Raw genomic sequence first — 18383 nt, forward strand, 5'->3', positions numbered from 1 at the left:
TCTCCTTGAACAAGGCTATGAAAGAGCCTTCGGAAGAAAAGTCTTGTTATATGATTGATGTGGTAGAAGAATGGGTTGATATGAAGAAATTTGATGAAGACAAGGGTTTGCAAGGGTTCCTTGAGGGCAAGGTAAAGGATTGCAAGGAGCACCGGGAGTATGCTTTAGCTATGGAAGCAACAATTGAAGAAGACCCGGACAAAGAATTTGAAAGCTTGAGAGGAGATGGTAAAAAGGAGGAGAGATCTACGCCTCCTCAAGTGGAGTTGAAACCTCTTCCTTCTACTTTTAAACATGCTTTCCTTGGCCCTAATGATACTTACCCTATTATTGTCAATAGTGCACTCAATGACACCGAACTTCAAAAATTACTTGATGTTGTGAGAAAATACAAAGATGTCATTGGGTACTCAATTGATGATATCAAGGGGATTAGCCCTTCTTTTTGCACCCATCGCATTCATTTGGAGGATGAGAGTGCATCTTCCATTGAGCCTCAACGCCGCCTTAACCCCGCTATGAAAGAAGTGGTTAGGAAGGAGGTGTTGAAGCTCTATGATGCAAGCATAATTTACCCTATCTCCGATAGTGCATGGGTGAGCCCGGTGCATGTTGTGCCGAAGAAGGGCGGGGTCACGGTAGTCACCAATGATAAGAATGAACTAATTCCAACAAGAGTCACGACCGGGTGGAGAATGTGTATAGACTATAGGCGCCTCAACAAGGCAACTAGGAAAGACCACTTCCCCCTCCCTTTCCTTGACCAAATGTTGGAAAGACTTGCCCAACATTCTCATTTTTGCTACCTTGATGGGTTTTCGGGGTTTTTCCAAATCCCGATTCACCCTAATGACCAAGAAAAGACCACATTCACGTGCCCATTCGGCACCTTTGCTTATAGGCGCATGCCCTTTGGACTTTGCAATGCGCCGGCCACATTTCAAAGATGCATGCTAGCTATATTTTCCGAATATGTTGAGAATATCATGGAGGTGTTTATGGACGACTTCTCGGTCGTAGGCACCTCATTTGATGGATGTCTAGCCAATTTGGGTAAGGTCTTGAAAAGATGTCAAGAGAGTGGTCTAGTCTTGAATTGGGAGAAATGTCATTTCATGGTGACATCCGGGGTTGTTTTGGGTCATGTAGTGTCAAGTAAGGGCTTGGAAGTTGATCAAGCCAAGATTGAAGTGATCAAAACTCTACCCCCTCCCACTAATGTAAAAGGAATTAGGAGTTTTCTTGGGCATGCCGGTTTTTACCGGAGATTCATTAAGGATTTTTCTTTGATTGCCCGACCTTTAACTTTGTTGCTTGGAAAAGATGTGCCATTTGAATTTACTAATGAGTGTTTGGATGCATTCAATAGGTTGAAGGAAGCTCTCATCACCGCTCCAATCATGCAACCTCCCACTTGGGGAGAACCTTTTGAGTTGATGTGCGATGCTAGTGATGTGGCGGTGGGAGCGGTGCTAGGACAAAAGAAGAATGGTAAACTCCATGCCATATATTATGCAAGCAAGACTTTGGATGAAGCTCAATCACATTACACTACCACCGAAAAGGAGCTTTTGGTGGTCATATATGCCATGAACAAGTTTCGTTCTTATTTGGTGGGCTCTAAGGTAATTGTGCACACCGATCACACGGCGTTGAGACACTTGCTAATCAAGAAGGAGTCAAAGCCCCGCTTGATTCGGTGGATACTATTGTTACAAGAGTTCGATATCGAGATTAGAGACAAGAAAGGTGTAGAAAATGTGGTAGCCGATCATCTTTCTCGGCTACTCCATGTCAAGGATAAGGATGGGTTGCCAATTGATGACACATTACCGGATGATCAACTATTCGCACTAGCTTTGATGGATACCCCGTGGTACGCGGACTATGTAAATTATTTCGTATCCGGGGTCATCCCACACGGTTATGATTCCCATAAGAGAAAGAAATTCTTCCATGACCTTAAGCAATATTTTTGGGAAGAACCGTGCCTCTACAAAGCTTGTGCCGACGGGATAATTAGAAGATGCATCCCCAATGAAGAAGTCCAACCCATAATCTCTCATTGCCATGACATGCCAAGTGGAGGGCATGGTAGTTCACGAAAAACCGCCGCGAGGGTGCTCCAATGTGGATTCTTTTGGCCTTCCCTATTTCACGATGTGGCCACCTACGTCAAGAAGTGTGACAAGTGTCAAAGAAGTGGTAACATTTCAAAGAGGCATGAAATGCCAATGAACTACATACTTGAGGTGGAGGTATTCGATGTATGGGGCATTGACTATCAAGGCCCTTTTCCCTCATCAAATGGGAATGAGTATATTCTTGTTGCGGTGGACTACGTGAGCAAATGGGTTGAAGCAACTCCAACAAAGACTTGTGACGCAAAATCAGTAACCAAACTCATGGAGACAATCATATTCCCACGGTTTGGAGTTCCACGAATTGTGATAAGTGACCGTGGAACTCATTTCCGGGAGAGGACTCTTGATGCTTTACTCAAGAAGCATGGGGTGCAGCATAGGCGGAGCCTTGCCTATCACCCACAAGCTAACGGCCAAGCCGAAATCTCTAACCGTGAAATCAAGATGATCCTTGAAAAGACCGTGAGCCGGTCACGGAAAGATTGGTCTACCAAGATCAATGATGCATTATGGGCTTACCGGACCGCTTTTAAAACACCAATAGGAACTTCACCGTTCCGGTTGGTGTACGGTAAGCCTTGTCATTTACCGGTTGAGTTGGAGCACAAGGCACATTGGGCCATCCGTCTACTTAACTTTGACTTGAAGAGCGCCGGGGAGAAGCGGCTACTTGACCTCAATGAGCTTGAAGAATTCCGACTAGAGGCTTATGAGAGCTCTAGGTTGTACAAGGAAAAGACCAAGCGATTCCATGACAAAGCTATTATAAGGAGGGAATTCAAGGAGGGGGACTTGGTTCTCCTCTTTAACTCGAGGTTCAAGCTATTTTCGGGAAAACTAAAGTCAAAGTGGTCGGGGCCTTTCACCGTGGTCCGAGCTTTCCCCTATGGGTCGGTTGAGGTATCCGATGGAGACCAAACATTTAAGGTAAATGAACAACGGCTAAAGCACTACATTGCCGGAACCCCTATCATCAAGAGTGTGAGCTCCATTGCTACCTACCTTCAAAATTATTGATTGTCATTCATAACTCCGTCGAGCCTACGACATTAAACAAGGGCGCTACATGGGAGGCAACCCATGCAACTTTGTATATATCATGCATTTAGGTAGAATTTGAGGAATTTTGGATGGATACTACTTGTCAATTTGATTGTTGTCGGTCATGATTGTTGAAGATTTGGGGTTTTTGTTTGATGAACAAGCGTTTGACCATTTATTGGCCTTTATCCGACGTCCCGAGTCGGGTTTGAAAGTCGAAAACGCGGAAAACGAGGCCAATAAATGATGGGAATTAGAATAAGGGTTTATTGGAGAAAACATGAAGAAAGGGAGTCCCAGCCGGGTGACCGGCGGCCGGTCTTCTGACCGGCTGGGAAGTCCCTGTAAATTTTAAGGAATTTTGGTGAAAACACAAGTAAGAGTAGTCCCAGCCGGCAGGCCGGCAGCCGGTCCACCGGCTAGGAGTGCGTATACAATTGGAAATATAGCAAAATGGATTGAAGGGAAGTCCCAGCCGGCAGGCCGGCAGCCGGCCCACCGGCTGGGGGTACGCTTATAGGGGATTGTCAGCAATTAACCAAAGAGGGAAGTCCCAGCCGGCAGGCCGGCAGCCGGCCCACCGGCTGGGAATGCATTTATTGAAGGAATTGAAAGAAGGGTGTCCTCCCAGCCGGGTGACCGGCGGCCGGTCTTCTGACCGGCTGGGAGTTTTCTGTAAAATTCTAAAAAACTTGAAATCTATACGTTTTCCCAGCCGGGTGACCGGCGGCCGGTCTTCTGACCGGCTGGGAGCACACTGATGCCTAATTTTACACGAAAATTGCCCCAATTCTTCATTCTTTTCGACACCTTTCCTCCCTCCTCTCTCACTCTAACCCTAACCCCCCTCCCTCATTCCCATCAACAACCTCTCCCACCACCACCTACCACCACCTCAACCACCTAAAACCACCCCAACCTCCTTCCCAACCTTTCACCCACCATCAAAATCACAACAATGGCCCCAAAGAAAAGAGTGAGGAGAGGAGACTTGGCCCTTCAACAAGCGGAGGCGGTAACGGCGGCGGCGACCGACATGAGCTCCGATCCCGACTTCCCGGACATCCAATTCGCTTCAATCACAATGAAAGGTAAGTTTGTCTTATTCAAGAAATGCCCTATTGTCCCTACCCGATTTATTGATCGACAATCCATGCGGGAATTAGGATTAGATCAAGTCACTCTTGAATTATTTGATGGGGTGGGAATGAAGATGATGTATGGAATTCATGAGCGGACCTATGTCCGTCTTACTTGGGAATTTTTGAGTTCCCTCCGCCTTGACAAGCATCGCCAAACCCAAAAGGTTGCCTTTTTGCATTTTCGCTTGATGAACAAGGACTACTCCTTGACCCTTGCAACCTTTGCTTCCCATTTTGGGCTTGACTCTAGCCCTCCTCACAAGGCACCCGAGACATTTGACCATGGGGCCTTATGGAAGGCTATTACGGGTTTAGATGATGTTAAGGGGGTCAAGAGAGCCGCCAACACTGTCCATAATGCGGCTATCCGGGTTTGGCATAGGTTCATGGGGTGGACTGTTTTCGGCCGTGAGGAGAATCACAACTTCCGAACGGAAGAGTTGGAAATTCTCGGCTCTTATCTTCGTTCCAACCCCACTACTTTCAAAATTGACATTGCCCACCACTTGGCCCTTACATTACAAAGGCTTAGCAATTCTCCGGCCTCTAATACGGCCATTGTCGTGGGTGGACTCATCACCCATTTGATGAAGAGGCTCAATCGGAGGGTCAACTTGGGTGGCATGCGTTCAATGATTGGTGATACGATGCTTTTCAAAAACTATATCCACCACAACCTCGGTTGGTTGAAGACCAACCCGAATGATGGCCTAGACTATTGGCAAATTCGGGTTGATGGAGTCGATCGAAATTCTATCCCTTTTCCCAACCCCGACAAAATGAAAGTAGTGCCTAACCAGGAATATTACTTGCTTGAGATTGAAGATCTTGAAGATCCCTCCATCCCCCAACAAATTAACCCTAATCTTCGTTATTCTCGTGACCGACCCATCATTCCCGCAAGGTCTACCTTGCGGTTTGTCACACCATCTACCCCTTTTGTCCCCGGGCCTTTCCATCAAGGAGAGGGGACCTCCAGTCAACAACAACAACAATCGCCCCCTCTCCACGCCGATCTCATTTCCTTCATGGAGGAGATGAAAATTAACATGGCAAACGCCGCCGGTGAGCGGCTTGGGCTTCAACAACGACTTGACCGGATTTACTTTGACCATTCTATCGGTCAATTTCCGGTCTATGATGACTATATGAGGAACCAATACAAGCACCCCTCCAAACTTCACCCCTCCTACTATTTATTCCCGGATGGCGGACATCCGGAAGATGGGACCTTCCGCTACGGAGATATTAACTTGCGGCCCGACTACTTTAGCGCCCCGGTTTTTCCCACCCCGCCTACCACCCAAGGGGAGGGACATGACGCGAGGTGGTTCGGGGGTGCCCCTTCAATCTTCCAAGAGGGCGGGTCTAGTGGTGCCGGAGGGCACCCGGAGATGTTTGTTGGTACGAGCCAAGCCATGGAGGATTTTAGCTCGGATGTCCACATGAACACGGACGATTTCATCCGTGAGTCCGAGTTCGGGGCAATTCAAGGTGATGGTGATGGTAATGATGATGATGGAGACGGTGATGGTGATGATGATTATGAATAGAGCCTAGTAATGAGGGCTCTTTTTCTATCCTCCCAATCAATCCAAATGACAAGTATGATGTCTCCCTTTTATCCAAATTTCTCATTCATGTTTAAATTTTTCGCATGCATTTAGTTGATAAAGCATTTAGTTGCATCATATAGGATTGCATTAGATTCCAATTTTGTAATATATTGTCACATTTAGTTCTTGCATTCACTTAGCATAATTTGCATTGTCATTTCAATTTAGCATATAGAATAGAGCATGCATTGCATTTTCAAAATAAAAACCAACTAAAAATTGAAAAATGACCAAAAACAAAAAAACATGTTAATTCATTTCACTAATATGCCCTCCCATGTCTATAAATAAGTGTGGGGAGGGCCTAAAAAAAAAACAAAAATATGTCTTTCAATTTGTACTCCCTCCACACATTTATTTCCATTTGGAAGTAATGTAAATAAATAAGTGTGGGGAGGGAGTTTTCATATCAAAAACCCAAAAATACGTCATTTAAATTTTTCAAAACCAAAAATCACAAAAACATGTTATTTTGCCTTTGAAAAATCACAAAAATCCACTAAATATGTTCATTTCTTTTTGTTATTCACTCCCTATGCTTTTGTACATTGAGGACAATGTACATTTCAAGTGTGGGGAGGGAAATATCCACTTTGTGAATATTGTTTATATTTGTTCATACCTTTATATGCATGTAAATTTGAGAAAATTCAAGAAAATGCCTAAAAATAAAAAAATTTTCTGAAAAATTCAAAAAAATTGCATTGTATATATATGTTTTGTCTAACCTTTGGCATGACGCATTGACCACTTGAGGCAAAAAGGAGCTAGAAGACCGCTTGGTATAATCCTTCCTATCTCTCACTCCTTTTACTATTCTTTCTTCTTGGTATCTTGATATTTTGAAGGAGAACGGGGATTTTTGTTGCCTTGGGTGTCTCCTTGGGAGACCGTTTGGATTTGTTGGTGTTGATGTGCTGCTAGGTTTAGCCAATTTGTTGCACGTTCATTTCATGTTTGTTTAAATTCCCGCATGCACTTGTTAACATGTATATACTTGTTGCATTTCTTTCTTTTTGCATTGAGTTTGTAAATAAATTTTTGAGAAAGAACATGGTCAAGGAAGGGAACCAAGTACCCCCATGATGAGCTTATGTGCCCAATTGTGCCTTTCCCCTCCTCGTGACTCGCACCCGTGACCTCTTAGTTAGCCGAGGAAGGAGGGCTTGACCAATGAGTCTAGACCGATCTTGTGAGACCTAGGGCCGTAGACTAGACCTTTGGCTCGACTTAGCTACTCAAAGGTAAGGGTAGAGCCTCCTAGGGTGGGTACATTCATACCCCGCCCTCATCTAGGTTTGAGAGTAGGCCTCCTCGCGAGGCGTGTCACATCATTACGCATAAGTGTGTCGCATCGTCCTTAGACCATGAAATTGTATTACATTTTTGTGCACATGATATGAAGCAAAAATCAGTTTTTATGAACCTCACAATAGCCAAATAGCCATGTTTTTCTCCCTTGCATTGATTTCCTTTTTGATTCACCCCTCTGAGCCTTAGCCTATTCCTTTTGGCATACCCACTAAAAGAGCTACATCCCAAAAACACCCCTCCTTAATCAAGAATGGGTCATGATTTGTAGAAGTGTCTAGGTGGTGGAGTCGGAATTTGGTGATGGACGAAGTACAAGTCCATTGGGTCAAAAACTTTGTCTACATTTGGTGTTGTATATAAATAAGAGGTTGTAAATTGTAATGAAAAAGCAAAATAGAAAAGTGAAAAAGTCTTGAAAAATCAAAAAAAAAAAAAAAAAAAAAAAAAATATAGTAAGTCGTGTTGTATATATTTGTTTTTTGTCAAGAAAAAGAAAAAGGCAAAGCAACACCCCTCCTCATCATTAATTGGGGTAGAAAAAGCCGTTGCTAAATAAAAGGGCAAATTGATGTTTTTCCAAAGATGAGTCGGGTTTACACATTTTTTGCATGGCTTGGGAAACCGAGTCGTTGTTACGGTGTAGACGTGACCATTTGTTGAAATAAAAGGAGTTTTATCAAATTTTTCCTACTTGAGTTGGGTTTATGCAATTTTTGCATAGTTTTGGTCATCATTGCTATGTTAGGGCATAGACGTGTCTCATGTGTTGCAATAAGAAATGGGATGTGATGTGTCGACGATTCTTGATTTGAGCCCCACATGTCCAAATGGTGCTTGCACCAATCCCGTTTCGGCCTTCTCCTTAGCCCCGTTGAAACCCTTGCTTCATGTTTTGTGCATTTTTCCCGTTGTTTGCATTTCATTGGACATAGGACGGTTTTACACATTAGATTGCGGGCACGTTTTCGCTAGTCGAGTTAGTTGAGTGATTTTGGTTACTTTTTGTCACAAAAATCACCTTGCTCTTTCATTGAGTGACGAGTGAAAAACCGCGAGGATGTCGTTGCCTTGGTCTCCTTAGTCATGGGTCCTTTGGTTGAATCTTGTGTCGGTTTTGTAATTCTCGGCGGACTTGCCCTTTCTTCCCTTTCCCCGCTCTTGAATTTTTTTCTCAGGTATTGGTCACACAAGGGTTGCTTGGGTCATGCTTAGGGGATTGGCACCTCAATTGGCACTTCTGAGACGGTACTCCCGACCTAAACCGTGTTTTGTTGTTTGAAAAATTCGGCCACTTAGATGAGGAAAGTGGATCATTTTATTAGATGCGTTCTACTTGTTGATTACGTGCTTTCATGATGAATGTGTCGAAAGTTTTGTAGCAAGACCCAACTTGCCTTGCAATAGGGCACTCTCCCCTCATGGGTGTCAAATTGTGAGTTGAAGGGGCGTTGAGTGCGCTAATACTCGATCGGCTTAAGTAGTAGTTTAGTTGAGTGATGCTTATATTGTGCATCCACTCTCCATATCTATCATAATAATGCTTTGCGCAATTGGTTTGAGGACTTACTCGGGGACGAGTAAGGTTCAAGTGTGGGGAGGTTTGATATAGGACCATTTTGCACTCTTTTTCCCTCTATTTTCATGCATATTCGACCCCATTTAAGGCGGTTTTGTACCCCCTTTACTCTCGTTTCTAGTCCCGATTCCCTTTACTATGACACTTTGGCCCCCTTGCAGAAATTGAGGCGGGAACGGGCGAAACGAAGCTAGAAAGACGGGATTTCTAAGCTATGCATGAAAGATGGAGGGAATTGTGCTGAGGAGTACCCTCAGCCGGTAGGCCGGCAGCCGGCTAGCCGGCTGGGAGTACATTTACAAGGAAATGAAGGAAGGAGTATGAAGAAGCATCCCCAGCCGGTGGCCCGGCGGCCGGCTAACCGGCTGGGAAGACAATATGAGCTTGAAGACAAAGAAAATGAAGAATGTTACAGGAAACTCCCAGCCGGTCAAATGACCGGCGGCCGGCTAGCCGGCTGGGAGCCCCTCCATATGCCAAAAGTCAAGATTGAAGTCAAGGGTGCCCCAGCCGGTCTGGGACCGGCGGCCGGTTGACCGGCCGTGCACACCTGATGACTTCCAAAACTCATTCAAAATTCCAGAGATCTCCCAGCCGGCCAAAGCACCGGCGGCCGGTTGACCGGCCGGGAGTGCACATACGTGTTTCAAAGCCCATTTCCAATTTCTGTCCTAATCCTTGTGGAACCTATATATACCCCTCTCCTTAAACCCTTTGACACACAACCCTAGATCCAGAATTTTTACCCTTTCAAGCTTTAAACTTTCTTAATCTCTTTGTTAATCTTTCTTTAATTAGAGAAGTTCTTCAATCAATTAGTGATTGAATTTGGGTTTGTAAGAAGATTGAAGGATGTCCTTCTTTATTATTTCTATCCAAATTCCTCTCTCACTATTTTGTTGGTATTAATTCTCTCCCTATTTTCATTTGTTTACATTTTTGTCCTTCTTCTTTTATGTTTGTTTGTTTGTTTATGTTAAGATTGTTGGTGTTGTTTGTTTGTTGTTGTTAATTCCATCATTGTTCATCTTTTCATTGTTCATCTTTCCTTTGTTCCTCTTTCATTTGTTCATCTTTGGGTAGTTGTCCTCAAAGACTTAATCTTTGAGTTGATTTGGTTAAAGATTGTGTCTTTAGGTTTAATCACTCTCATTATTAGATTAAATCATCTTTCCTTACACCCATTGCTAGATTGTTGCATGTTTAGTAGTGAATTTCATCTTCTCACCATGTTTGTGACCAAGGTTTCCATCTTTATTGTTTATTTTGCAATTAGGACCATGGTTAGTGAGTAGTCTTCCACTAGGGCTCGGTTTGACCCAACATGAGTAATTTCATTAATTGAATTTCATAAAGGCTAATTATTTGGGGAAATTGGTGAGGGTAGTTTAGAGGAATGACTTGGTTTATGGGTTGACTTTTGGGTAGTGTCGACTTACGACCCTTGACCACCAACGAGAGTTGGTTAGGTTGTGATTTGGATACCCGAGATTTGACCCTATTGTTGACCTCGGTTGAGACCGAAAGGGAGAACCGGGGTAGGACACCTCTAAATTAGCGTTTGAAATCGACCCTCGAGAGAGGGAGTGGGATGACCCGGGAATTGATGGGGCTTAATGACCTTAGCAAATATCGGACCACCTCGGGAAAATGCATGTTTTTGGGGTAGTGGGGTATTGAGTTAGGGATTCCGACCTTCGAACCCGAGAGGGGGGTTGGTGGGTAGTGCTAGTGTCCTATTTCGAACCCGAGAGGGGGGTCTTAGGCGAATTAGAGCCGTCACCTCCTCACCTAACTACCCTTGTGATTAGCCTAGAGATTTAACTATGTGGAATTGCGAATTGTATGGGAAGAACCGAGTCTTAGGCCGTTTAATCATTTGAATTACAACTTATCCTTCGTTCTTGCTTATTTTCCTTGCTTTTGTTAAGTTTGCATTTCATTTTGTTTTAGGTAGCATTAGTATAACAACCATCGTCTTTTATTTTCGACTTAGCTAAACGATCGGATTAGAACAATTAGTAATCTCTTCAACTCCTTGTGGGATCGACCCTTAATAGTGTACAACGATAAAATCGTGCACTTGCGAGGTATAGCTTGATACCATCAGTTACAAAGGCTGATGGGTCTGAAGTTAGTGATGGATTGAGGAGATGGGATTTTGGGGATGAGAGAGATTTAAAATCCCTTGTTACAAACCTTTTTATTAAAAGTACCTGTATTAAACGTTAAAACTCATCTAACTTTCCCTTAAATTAAGTTATTTCCATTAATGAAGAAGGGATAATGTACAGTTTACTATATCCTGGAAAACCATAGTTTAAGTTGCCTTCATCAAACAAGTACGTATTATGAAAGCTACGTATATGAGTAATTAACAAAGAGTATGTTCTTGCTAATGACTTTTGAGTTATCGTAAGAATTGCGGACAAAACGTATGATAATAAGAAATTAATAATGAAAATAATTACTTTTCTCAAAAAAAAATATAATGAAAATAATCACTCCGTATACACTTCGGGTGTGTTTGGATTGTGGGATTTGGAGGGAAAAGAAAGGAAGAGAGAATAGAGGATTTAAAATCCCTTGTTTGTATAGCAAATGAGGGTAGGAAATGAAGGGGGAGAAATTTGGAGGGATCAATTTTCCCTACTTTAAGTCTAATCAAAATCTTTTCAAAATAGGCAAGATTTTGAGAAAAATTGTATCCAAACACCTACCCTACATTCCCCCTCCCCTCCCTTGCCCTCCACTTTTGCTATGTGTTTGGATAACAAAAATGCTGGGAAGGGGAGGGGAGGGGAGGGGGAAGGAGGGAAGGGAAAGGGAGAGAAAGGAAGGGGAGGGTGAATGGTGTTTGGATACAATTTTCCTCCAACACTTGCTTATTATGGTTAAATTTTAATTTGTCTTGGAGGAGGGAAAATAGATCCCTCCAAATCACCCCTTTATTTCTCTCCACTCTTATTTGCTATTCAAACATGAGATTTTAAATCCCCTACTCTCTCTATTCTTTTCCCTTAAAATCCCTCAATACAAATACACCTTTAGATTAACTAATCTCGCTTTGATAATGTATGTATTTTTTTTCCGGAAAATGATAGACAAACATTGACAAGAACTAGCTTGCACATTTTTGACAGTAAACATATGAATACAAATTGCCCCTACAATCTCGGGGACGACTCTGTCCACAAACAGAGGAAATAAAGCCAATTACTAAGATTACCGTAATAATGTTAGTAATTGGCTTTATTTGCATTAGAAGCTAAAACCAAACAGTTCAGAGAATTCAGGAGGGGAATTCCATTGATTTTTGTAGTAAGATTTAAGCCATGGTGGTGGAGGGAAGAAGATTGAATTACAATCTTCGTCACGTGACAAACTTGGACTAGCAACTTCATCATCATCATCCTGTGGTTTGCGGAATGTGCACTTTTGAAAACAACCCTCAAAAGGCACATGGACTCGCCCGTAGTTTTGCATCAATTTATCAGGAACATATTTAATGGTAGATAAAACACCAGCTTCCCCAATCCCGTCTGCTTCTGGTACGACAAAAGACGCCTCACCTAATAAGAAAATTACTTGATCTGCCATCGCTTCTTGGCCTTCGACATATTCCCACTCACTTTCGTCCTTCTGGTTGGCTTTCAGAACATATAAGCGATTTGTTTCACACTGGTCGCCCTGATGTCGGACATGGTTGATGTAATACAGTCGGCCTTTGTATTCAACAAAGGAACAGTTACTGAGGTAACAACCCCTGTCGATCATGACTTGAGTCACAGGGGATTGACACGGTGAGAAACACATTCTAACTACGACTGTGAATGGCCTGATATCATTCGCGGCTATGCTTACCAAGTCGATAACATATACGTTACCACTGTCCATTTCAATGGCATAAAATTTACCCTTGTGTATGGCTATATCAACGAACAAGGCAAATTTATCGTCATCCCCAATTTCATCATCGACAATTTCAACAAGACGGTCTTTATGGGTTTCATCACGGAACTTCATGAGTTTTGTCCAGTTGGTGTCCCCCTGCCTCCAAAAAACTAAAAACCCGGAACAGCTCAAGCCTAGCGCGGTAAAAAGGGTAGAATCGTCAACATTTGAGGTAATAACTTTACGAAGTGGCTTTTGTGCGCTAGGTTCGAGCTGAAAGAGTACGTGGGGAAGAGAACGGTATGATCTCTTTAAAGTATATGATCGGTGAACTTCCCAGATTTGATAGTTTAATAAATTATCAATCTTTGAAGTAATACAAAACGGGTGATACATGTAGAAGAGGCAGTAAGTACCGTACAATGGATTGCGCATTCGATATAGATTTTGGCCTCGTTCTTCGGCCCTAACAAGCCAGGCTGCCTTCGGTTTTTGAAGAGGAGTAACAAGGTAAAATATGTTCTCGACGAGGTAAAAAGCCGTGTCAGAGAGGGAGACATCGAAGGAGTTGGGTATATTGACACGTTGGTTTGGGGTGGCGATTGTGAGAGGAACGGAGGCGCGCCATGAGGTGCAGACGGCACGTAGTCGACGTCGAACATCGGTTTGTAGTTGTGGATCAATGTGTTGTTGCCATATTTTGTGTAAGAGTTCATCAAGGAGATTACTCCATTTTCTATGGCTATGCTTATTTTCATCTTTTGGACCATCCATGTCCATGATTTGGATGAAAATTACGAAGAAAGGAATGAGAGGTTATAGTATAACGTATTTGACGTGCAAATGTGCAATAGATTTTGTCATAGTCCACTTACGTATTACGGAGTATATATTCTTGTGGACTTCAATTAATTGAAAAGAGTGGTTCTTGTATTCTTGTCCATCCAAATCAGTGAACATAATCATTTACTCACAAATGGTCAAGATAATCAAACACTTCACCATTTCTCATCTCATTCATTTAAAAATTAGTTGGCGTGAGAGATAACAGCTCTTAAATCTTAACTGAGTGGTTAGATATTCGATTTTTGACTCATGCGAACACAAAAACCGAACTTGATAGGGGTTAAAAGAAAACTTTTTTTAAACAAAATGATTTGGCATTAGCTCAGTTTGACTCGTTTCGTGCAATATATCGAGTTGCTCACGAGCTGTCTCGTCTCATTATTACCCTTAGGCATACCCGTCTTAACGTCTTAACTTTAAGCAGGTGAAATATTTGTCCGTCTGAACTGTTATTTAACCCGTTTTATTTTAAAACGGATATATTCGTCTCAGGAAGATTTACGGAAAAGAAAAAACCCTTGAAAAACTTTCAAATCTCAACCACCTTTCTCAAGGTTTGTTTTCCCTTTGTCAATCTTATGAATTCATCTCTTGACTGTAATTAAGTTGGGGATGTTGTTTATCATTATTATTATTATTATTTTATTATGATTGTTGGGTTAATTTATTGTATTAACTCAAGCTTTAATTTTTATGCAACAGAAGAAATAATATCGCATACCTATAGTAATTAAGATGGACGAGCCTATTCGCTTTCAGTGGCGTGATGATATCCGTGTTCGCAGAAAGAAGGCACGGAGTCTTCGGGAAGCATTAGACAATGCGCTTGATTTCGACGATAAAGATGAATTTTTGAGGCTCATCAAGGACCCTGATTTTAAACGTATTCGTAAATTTTATGGTGTTCGTGGTGTATTTAGACATGATAGTTTGAATTGCGGTATTGCGGTTTTAAATGGCGAAACTAAAGGAATTATTGATATCAAAGTTGAGGAAGGACTTACTCCATTGCATATTGCCGCTCTACATTCTTCTCGTTGGCTTACTAAGTATCTTCTTGAAAGGGGCGATAGTGCTGATGTTCACTCTGATTTCGCCGATCTCAATCTCAAACAGGCCACTCCTATTGACATCATTCTCGAAAAACTTTCATCGTAATTTCTCTATTCCTCCGAAGTTGCTTACCTAGGCCCCTCTAGGTAGGTGGAATTAATGACTACGTGAATTACAATGCCTACCTGTAACAAAACAATATTTATTTTTCAAATTCACGTCAATTCTAAAATTATGTGATACAACACTTCCTAGGCATTGTAAATTCCTGTATGTAACCAAACGCTTCTTATTTATCATGTAGATTGCCTTCGCTCTTCTTTTTCCGATAATCTAATAACTATGCTGATGGTAAGCTGTTTTCATTTCCCTAGCGGTCTTCTAGTCATCAAAACATGGACCCCGCATAAGTCGGTCTATGAGTTACTTGTCCTGCTTTGCCAGTGCATGGTTTGTTTTCGAAACACCTATTTAACAATGTATATTTATAAATTTGTTAAATGGATTCCTCTTATTAGTGTTTGTTTCCTTAACACCGTTGTTTGAGTCCTTGGAGTCTTGACGCAGAGATATGATGTCGAAATAATAAGGATGCTTGTGAGAAATACCCAAAACAAGGAGCGTGTCAGGCAAACTTTCATGGACTATGCTGAGAAGAGGCAACTGGTTCCTATAGCTTTACTGTTTTTTGCTGCCCCGGAACTTTTTTTGTCCTCATACTCAGAAGTTGCATCGTCTTCTTCAATTGCCACGCTCTACCACGTCTTTAACTCGTTGGAAAAGAGGACGGATGATGAAGAGGCTATGTTGCTACTGATTGATGCTTTCACTATGGCTGGTCCTAAGTTTGTGGCATATACTAGGCTTCCATATCGAAACGTATGTACGTTCTTCAACCCTAATTCCATTTTTCAGAAATTATAGACATATCAATGAGTTAGTTTGTTTCTTGTCGATTCCCTTTTTTGTTATCTAGAGAGACGAAGGTTTTAAACGCGCATATCTGGACGTTGCTTTCCTTGTTCGTGAATTTGCTCGCAACAAACAAGTACTTCCTTCTCCAGATGACTACTTTTTACGGTTTGTGTTCTCACTTTATGGCCTTGTTTGGATATCAAAAGAAGAAGGGAGGGGAGGGGAGGGCTTTCCCCTCCAATTCTTTTTTTTTGTGTTCTCACTTATGGCCTTGTTTGGATATCTGGACGATTGCTTTCCTTGTTTGGACGTCAAATGAGGTGTAAGGCCCGTACACATATACTGGGGAGAGGGATTCGAACCTGTGACCTACTGTCACGATACCTCAATCTGTTACCACTAGAATAATGTATTACCCCCCATTTGGGGGTGATAGTCCCCGGCCACCCTAATTTCCTCGCCTCAGACTTCACCCCTAAATGCAATGTTGATTTAGAAGCGATTTTGCTTGCTTTCCTGATGCTCCGTCTCACAAGCTGTGCCTTTTTCAGTTTTTTTAAGCCCATGAGACCAGTAGCTGACAAGCTGAGAAATGTAAGTAAACAACCCTTAAGTTAGCGTCACTTTTATCTATGTCATATGCATATCTATTTACTAGATGTGTGTACTTGAATGAGATTTATACTATTTAACCTTTAACTGGTGTAGATCCCGCGAGAGAAGATAGTCCCCAATCCCCAGCCATGGCCGATACACTGGCTTCGCTCAGATGACGACATGAGTTTGGAGGCCTTACCCTTTGATCTCAAGAGAAATGATTTGGATCAAGAATATATCAACAGGTATAGTCATCTTATTTGTGTAGTCGACGATGCTTTTAATATTCCCTTATCGGGTAGGTTCTCCTTAATTTTACCGTGTATATTTTATATCAGGGTGCTCCCAAACCTCACGACTGAGGATGGAGGTAATTTGCTTAGCTTCTTGGTTTGTCTTTTGATAATGCACCTCATTATCTTTCGGAGATCCATCAATTACTCATGGAAAACCACATGTGATAATGGATCATTCACCATTCGGCGTTATCTAAAACCTTTTTTATAGTACATTTTTTGTTGTTATTGCAGATTGTCTAAATAATGCTATAGAGAAAAAGTTAATATCAATGCCGACTTTGTATGGCCGTCTCGAGGTCAGTGGCCTCCATATATTAGGTACTTGTTGGTGTTTAATTTTTAACCGCGTAAAATGATGATTTTTATTTGGGTTTTGGCAGGATTTTATCAGAACACCAAACCAAGGAGTAAAGTTTCCGCTTCTTCAAGGGTTTCCCTTCCGATTTAGCAGTAGTCTGCAATCAGTCTGTACATACATGGCTAGTGCAAAATATAGGCTTGATTTCAGGAATACCACAACAAACAGTTGGAGGAACAAATTAATGAAGCCGAATAAGAAGCTTTATCCTCTATTTTCACGCGTGAAGCTGTTACAATTCTCGAATATGGTAAAGCGTCTGATAAAATAATGGCTCACTTGGAAGTTGATCGATCATAAAGATTGAATCATCAAACCATTCAGTGAACTTAACGGGGGCATTCCATTGATTCTTGTAGTAAGATTTAAGCCATGGTGGTGGAAGGAAGAAGATTGAATTACAATTATCCTCGTGTGAGAAGATCGGATGAACAACTTTTTTTATCATCAGCAGCAGCCTCTGGTTTGCCGAATACACACTTTTGAAAACAACCCTCGAAAGGTAGGTGGACTCTTCCGAAGTTGTGCATCAAGCTATCGGGAACATATTTAATGGTTGATAAAACACCAGCTTCCCCAAGGCCGTCTTCTTCTGGTACGACAAAAGACGCTTCACCTGTACACACGTGTTTTGAAGCTATTAAACGTTATTTTACTATTGATAATCCAAATATAATATTTTTTTTACGCATGAAAGTTGCGTCTTAATATTCATCCACAAACGGGGAATACAATAGAGAGATATTACAAAAGAGCAAACAATAGAAAAATGTAGTTAATTTTCACAATAAACCATCTCAGTACATTATACACAATGAAAACTACTGTATCATTTTATTGTTAACACAAAAACCTCGATCTTGAACAATTGATGAAAAACAGAAACTGAACTATCGCCCAATAAAATACAAGGATTTGAGCTACAAATGTAAACGATACACAAACATTGTAGGATGTTCACAGAGATTAAACTCCATCACATATCATTATAATCTTTCAGGACACTGCTTTTCTCCAAATTTGTTCGCTGCTCTTCTAACGACAGCGTCTGTCTCACGGACCTCTTCGTTGGTAACTTTGTGCTCTATAATTCCTACATGTCCAGGTTGCAAAACCCTAATCACAGTCTGCAACAGGAGTACATATGCTGCACAGTCTCCATATCTTGTTCCGGTTTCCCTGACACGTTAAAAATAAAAGCTTGCTTGGGATGAGAGTAATAATTAAGTATTAAGAGAGTAATAGAGATAAAATGAAGTGAAAATTACAAATTACCACCTAGTATTTACCGTATTTTACAAACTACCACCTTGTATTTCGTTTATTACAAATAACCACCTACATTATACTGTATATATCCGAACTCCCACCATCTTTCATTCCCGAACATCATTTAGCATAATTCCCGACTCGTTAAGTTAATATACTATAAAAAGACCAAAATACCCTTACTTTTATTTATCCACTCCAAACACTCATTAGTCATTACCACAAACAAAACCAAACTCCTCAAACTGAATAATACAACACAAATTACAATCAAACTCCAAACACTCGACCATCAAATCACTCCTCAAACCAGTTTCCA

At 41.7% G+C, this 18383-nt stretch overlaps 1 protein-coding gene across 1 annotated transcript; it reads left to right on the plus strand.

Annotated features, from left to right (window-relative positions):
- The first annotated feature begins 14259 nt into the window (after positions 1-14259).
- Positions 14260-17381, plus strand: LOC141595811 (uncharacterized). The gene is made up of 9 exons (XM_074415777.1): positions 14260-14727; positions 15001-15076; positions 15194-15505; positions 15603-15706; positions 16093-16135; positions 16250-16383; positions 16477-16508; positions 16669-16733; positions 16818-17381. Exons 1-9 carry the CDS (start codon positions 14309-14311, stop codon positions 17064-17066), a joined length of 1434 nt encoding a protein of 477 aa, XP_074271878.1. The 5' UTR covers positions 14260-14308; the 3' UTR covers positions 17067-17381.
- The last annotated feature ends 1002 nt before the right edge of the window (positions 17382-18383 follow it).

The sequence above is a fragment of the Silene latifolia genome, chromosome 8 (assembly GCF_048544455.1).
Source record: "Silene latifolia isolate original U9 population chromosome 8, ASM4854445v1, whole genome shotgun sequence".
Classification (NCBI taxonomy): domain Eukaryota; kingdom Viridiplantae; phylum Streptophyta; class Magnoliopsida; order Caryophyllales; family Caryophyllaceae; genus Silene; species Silene latifolia.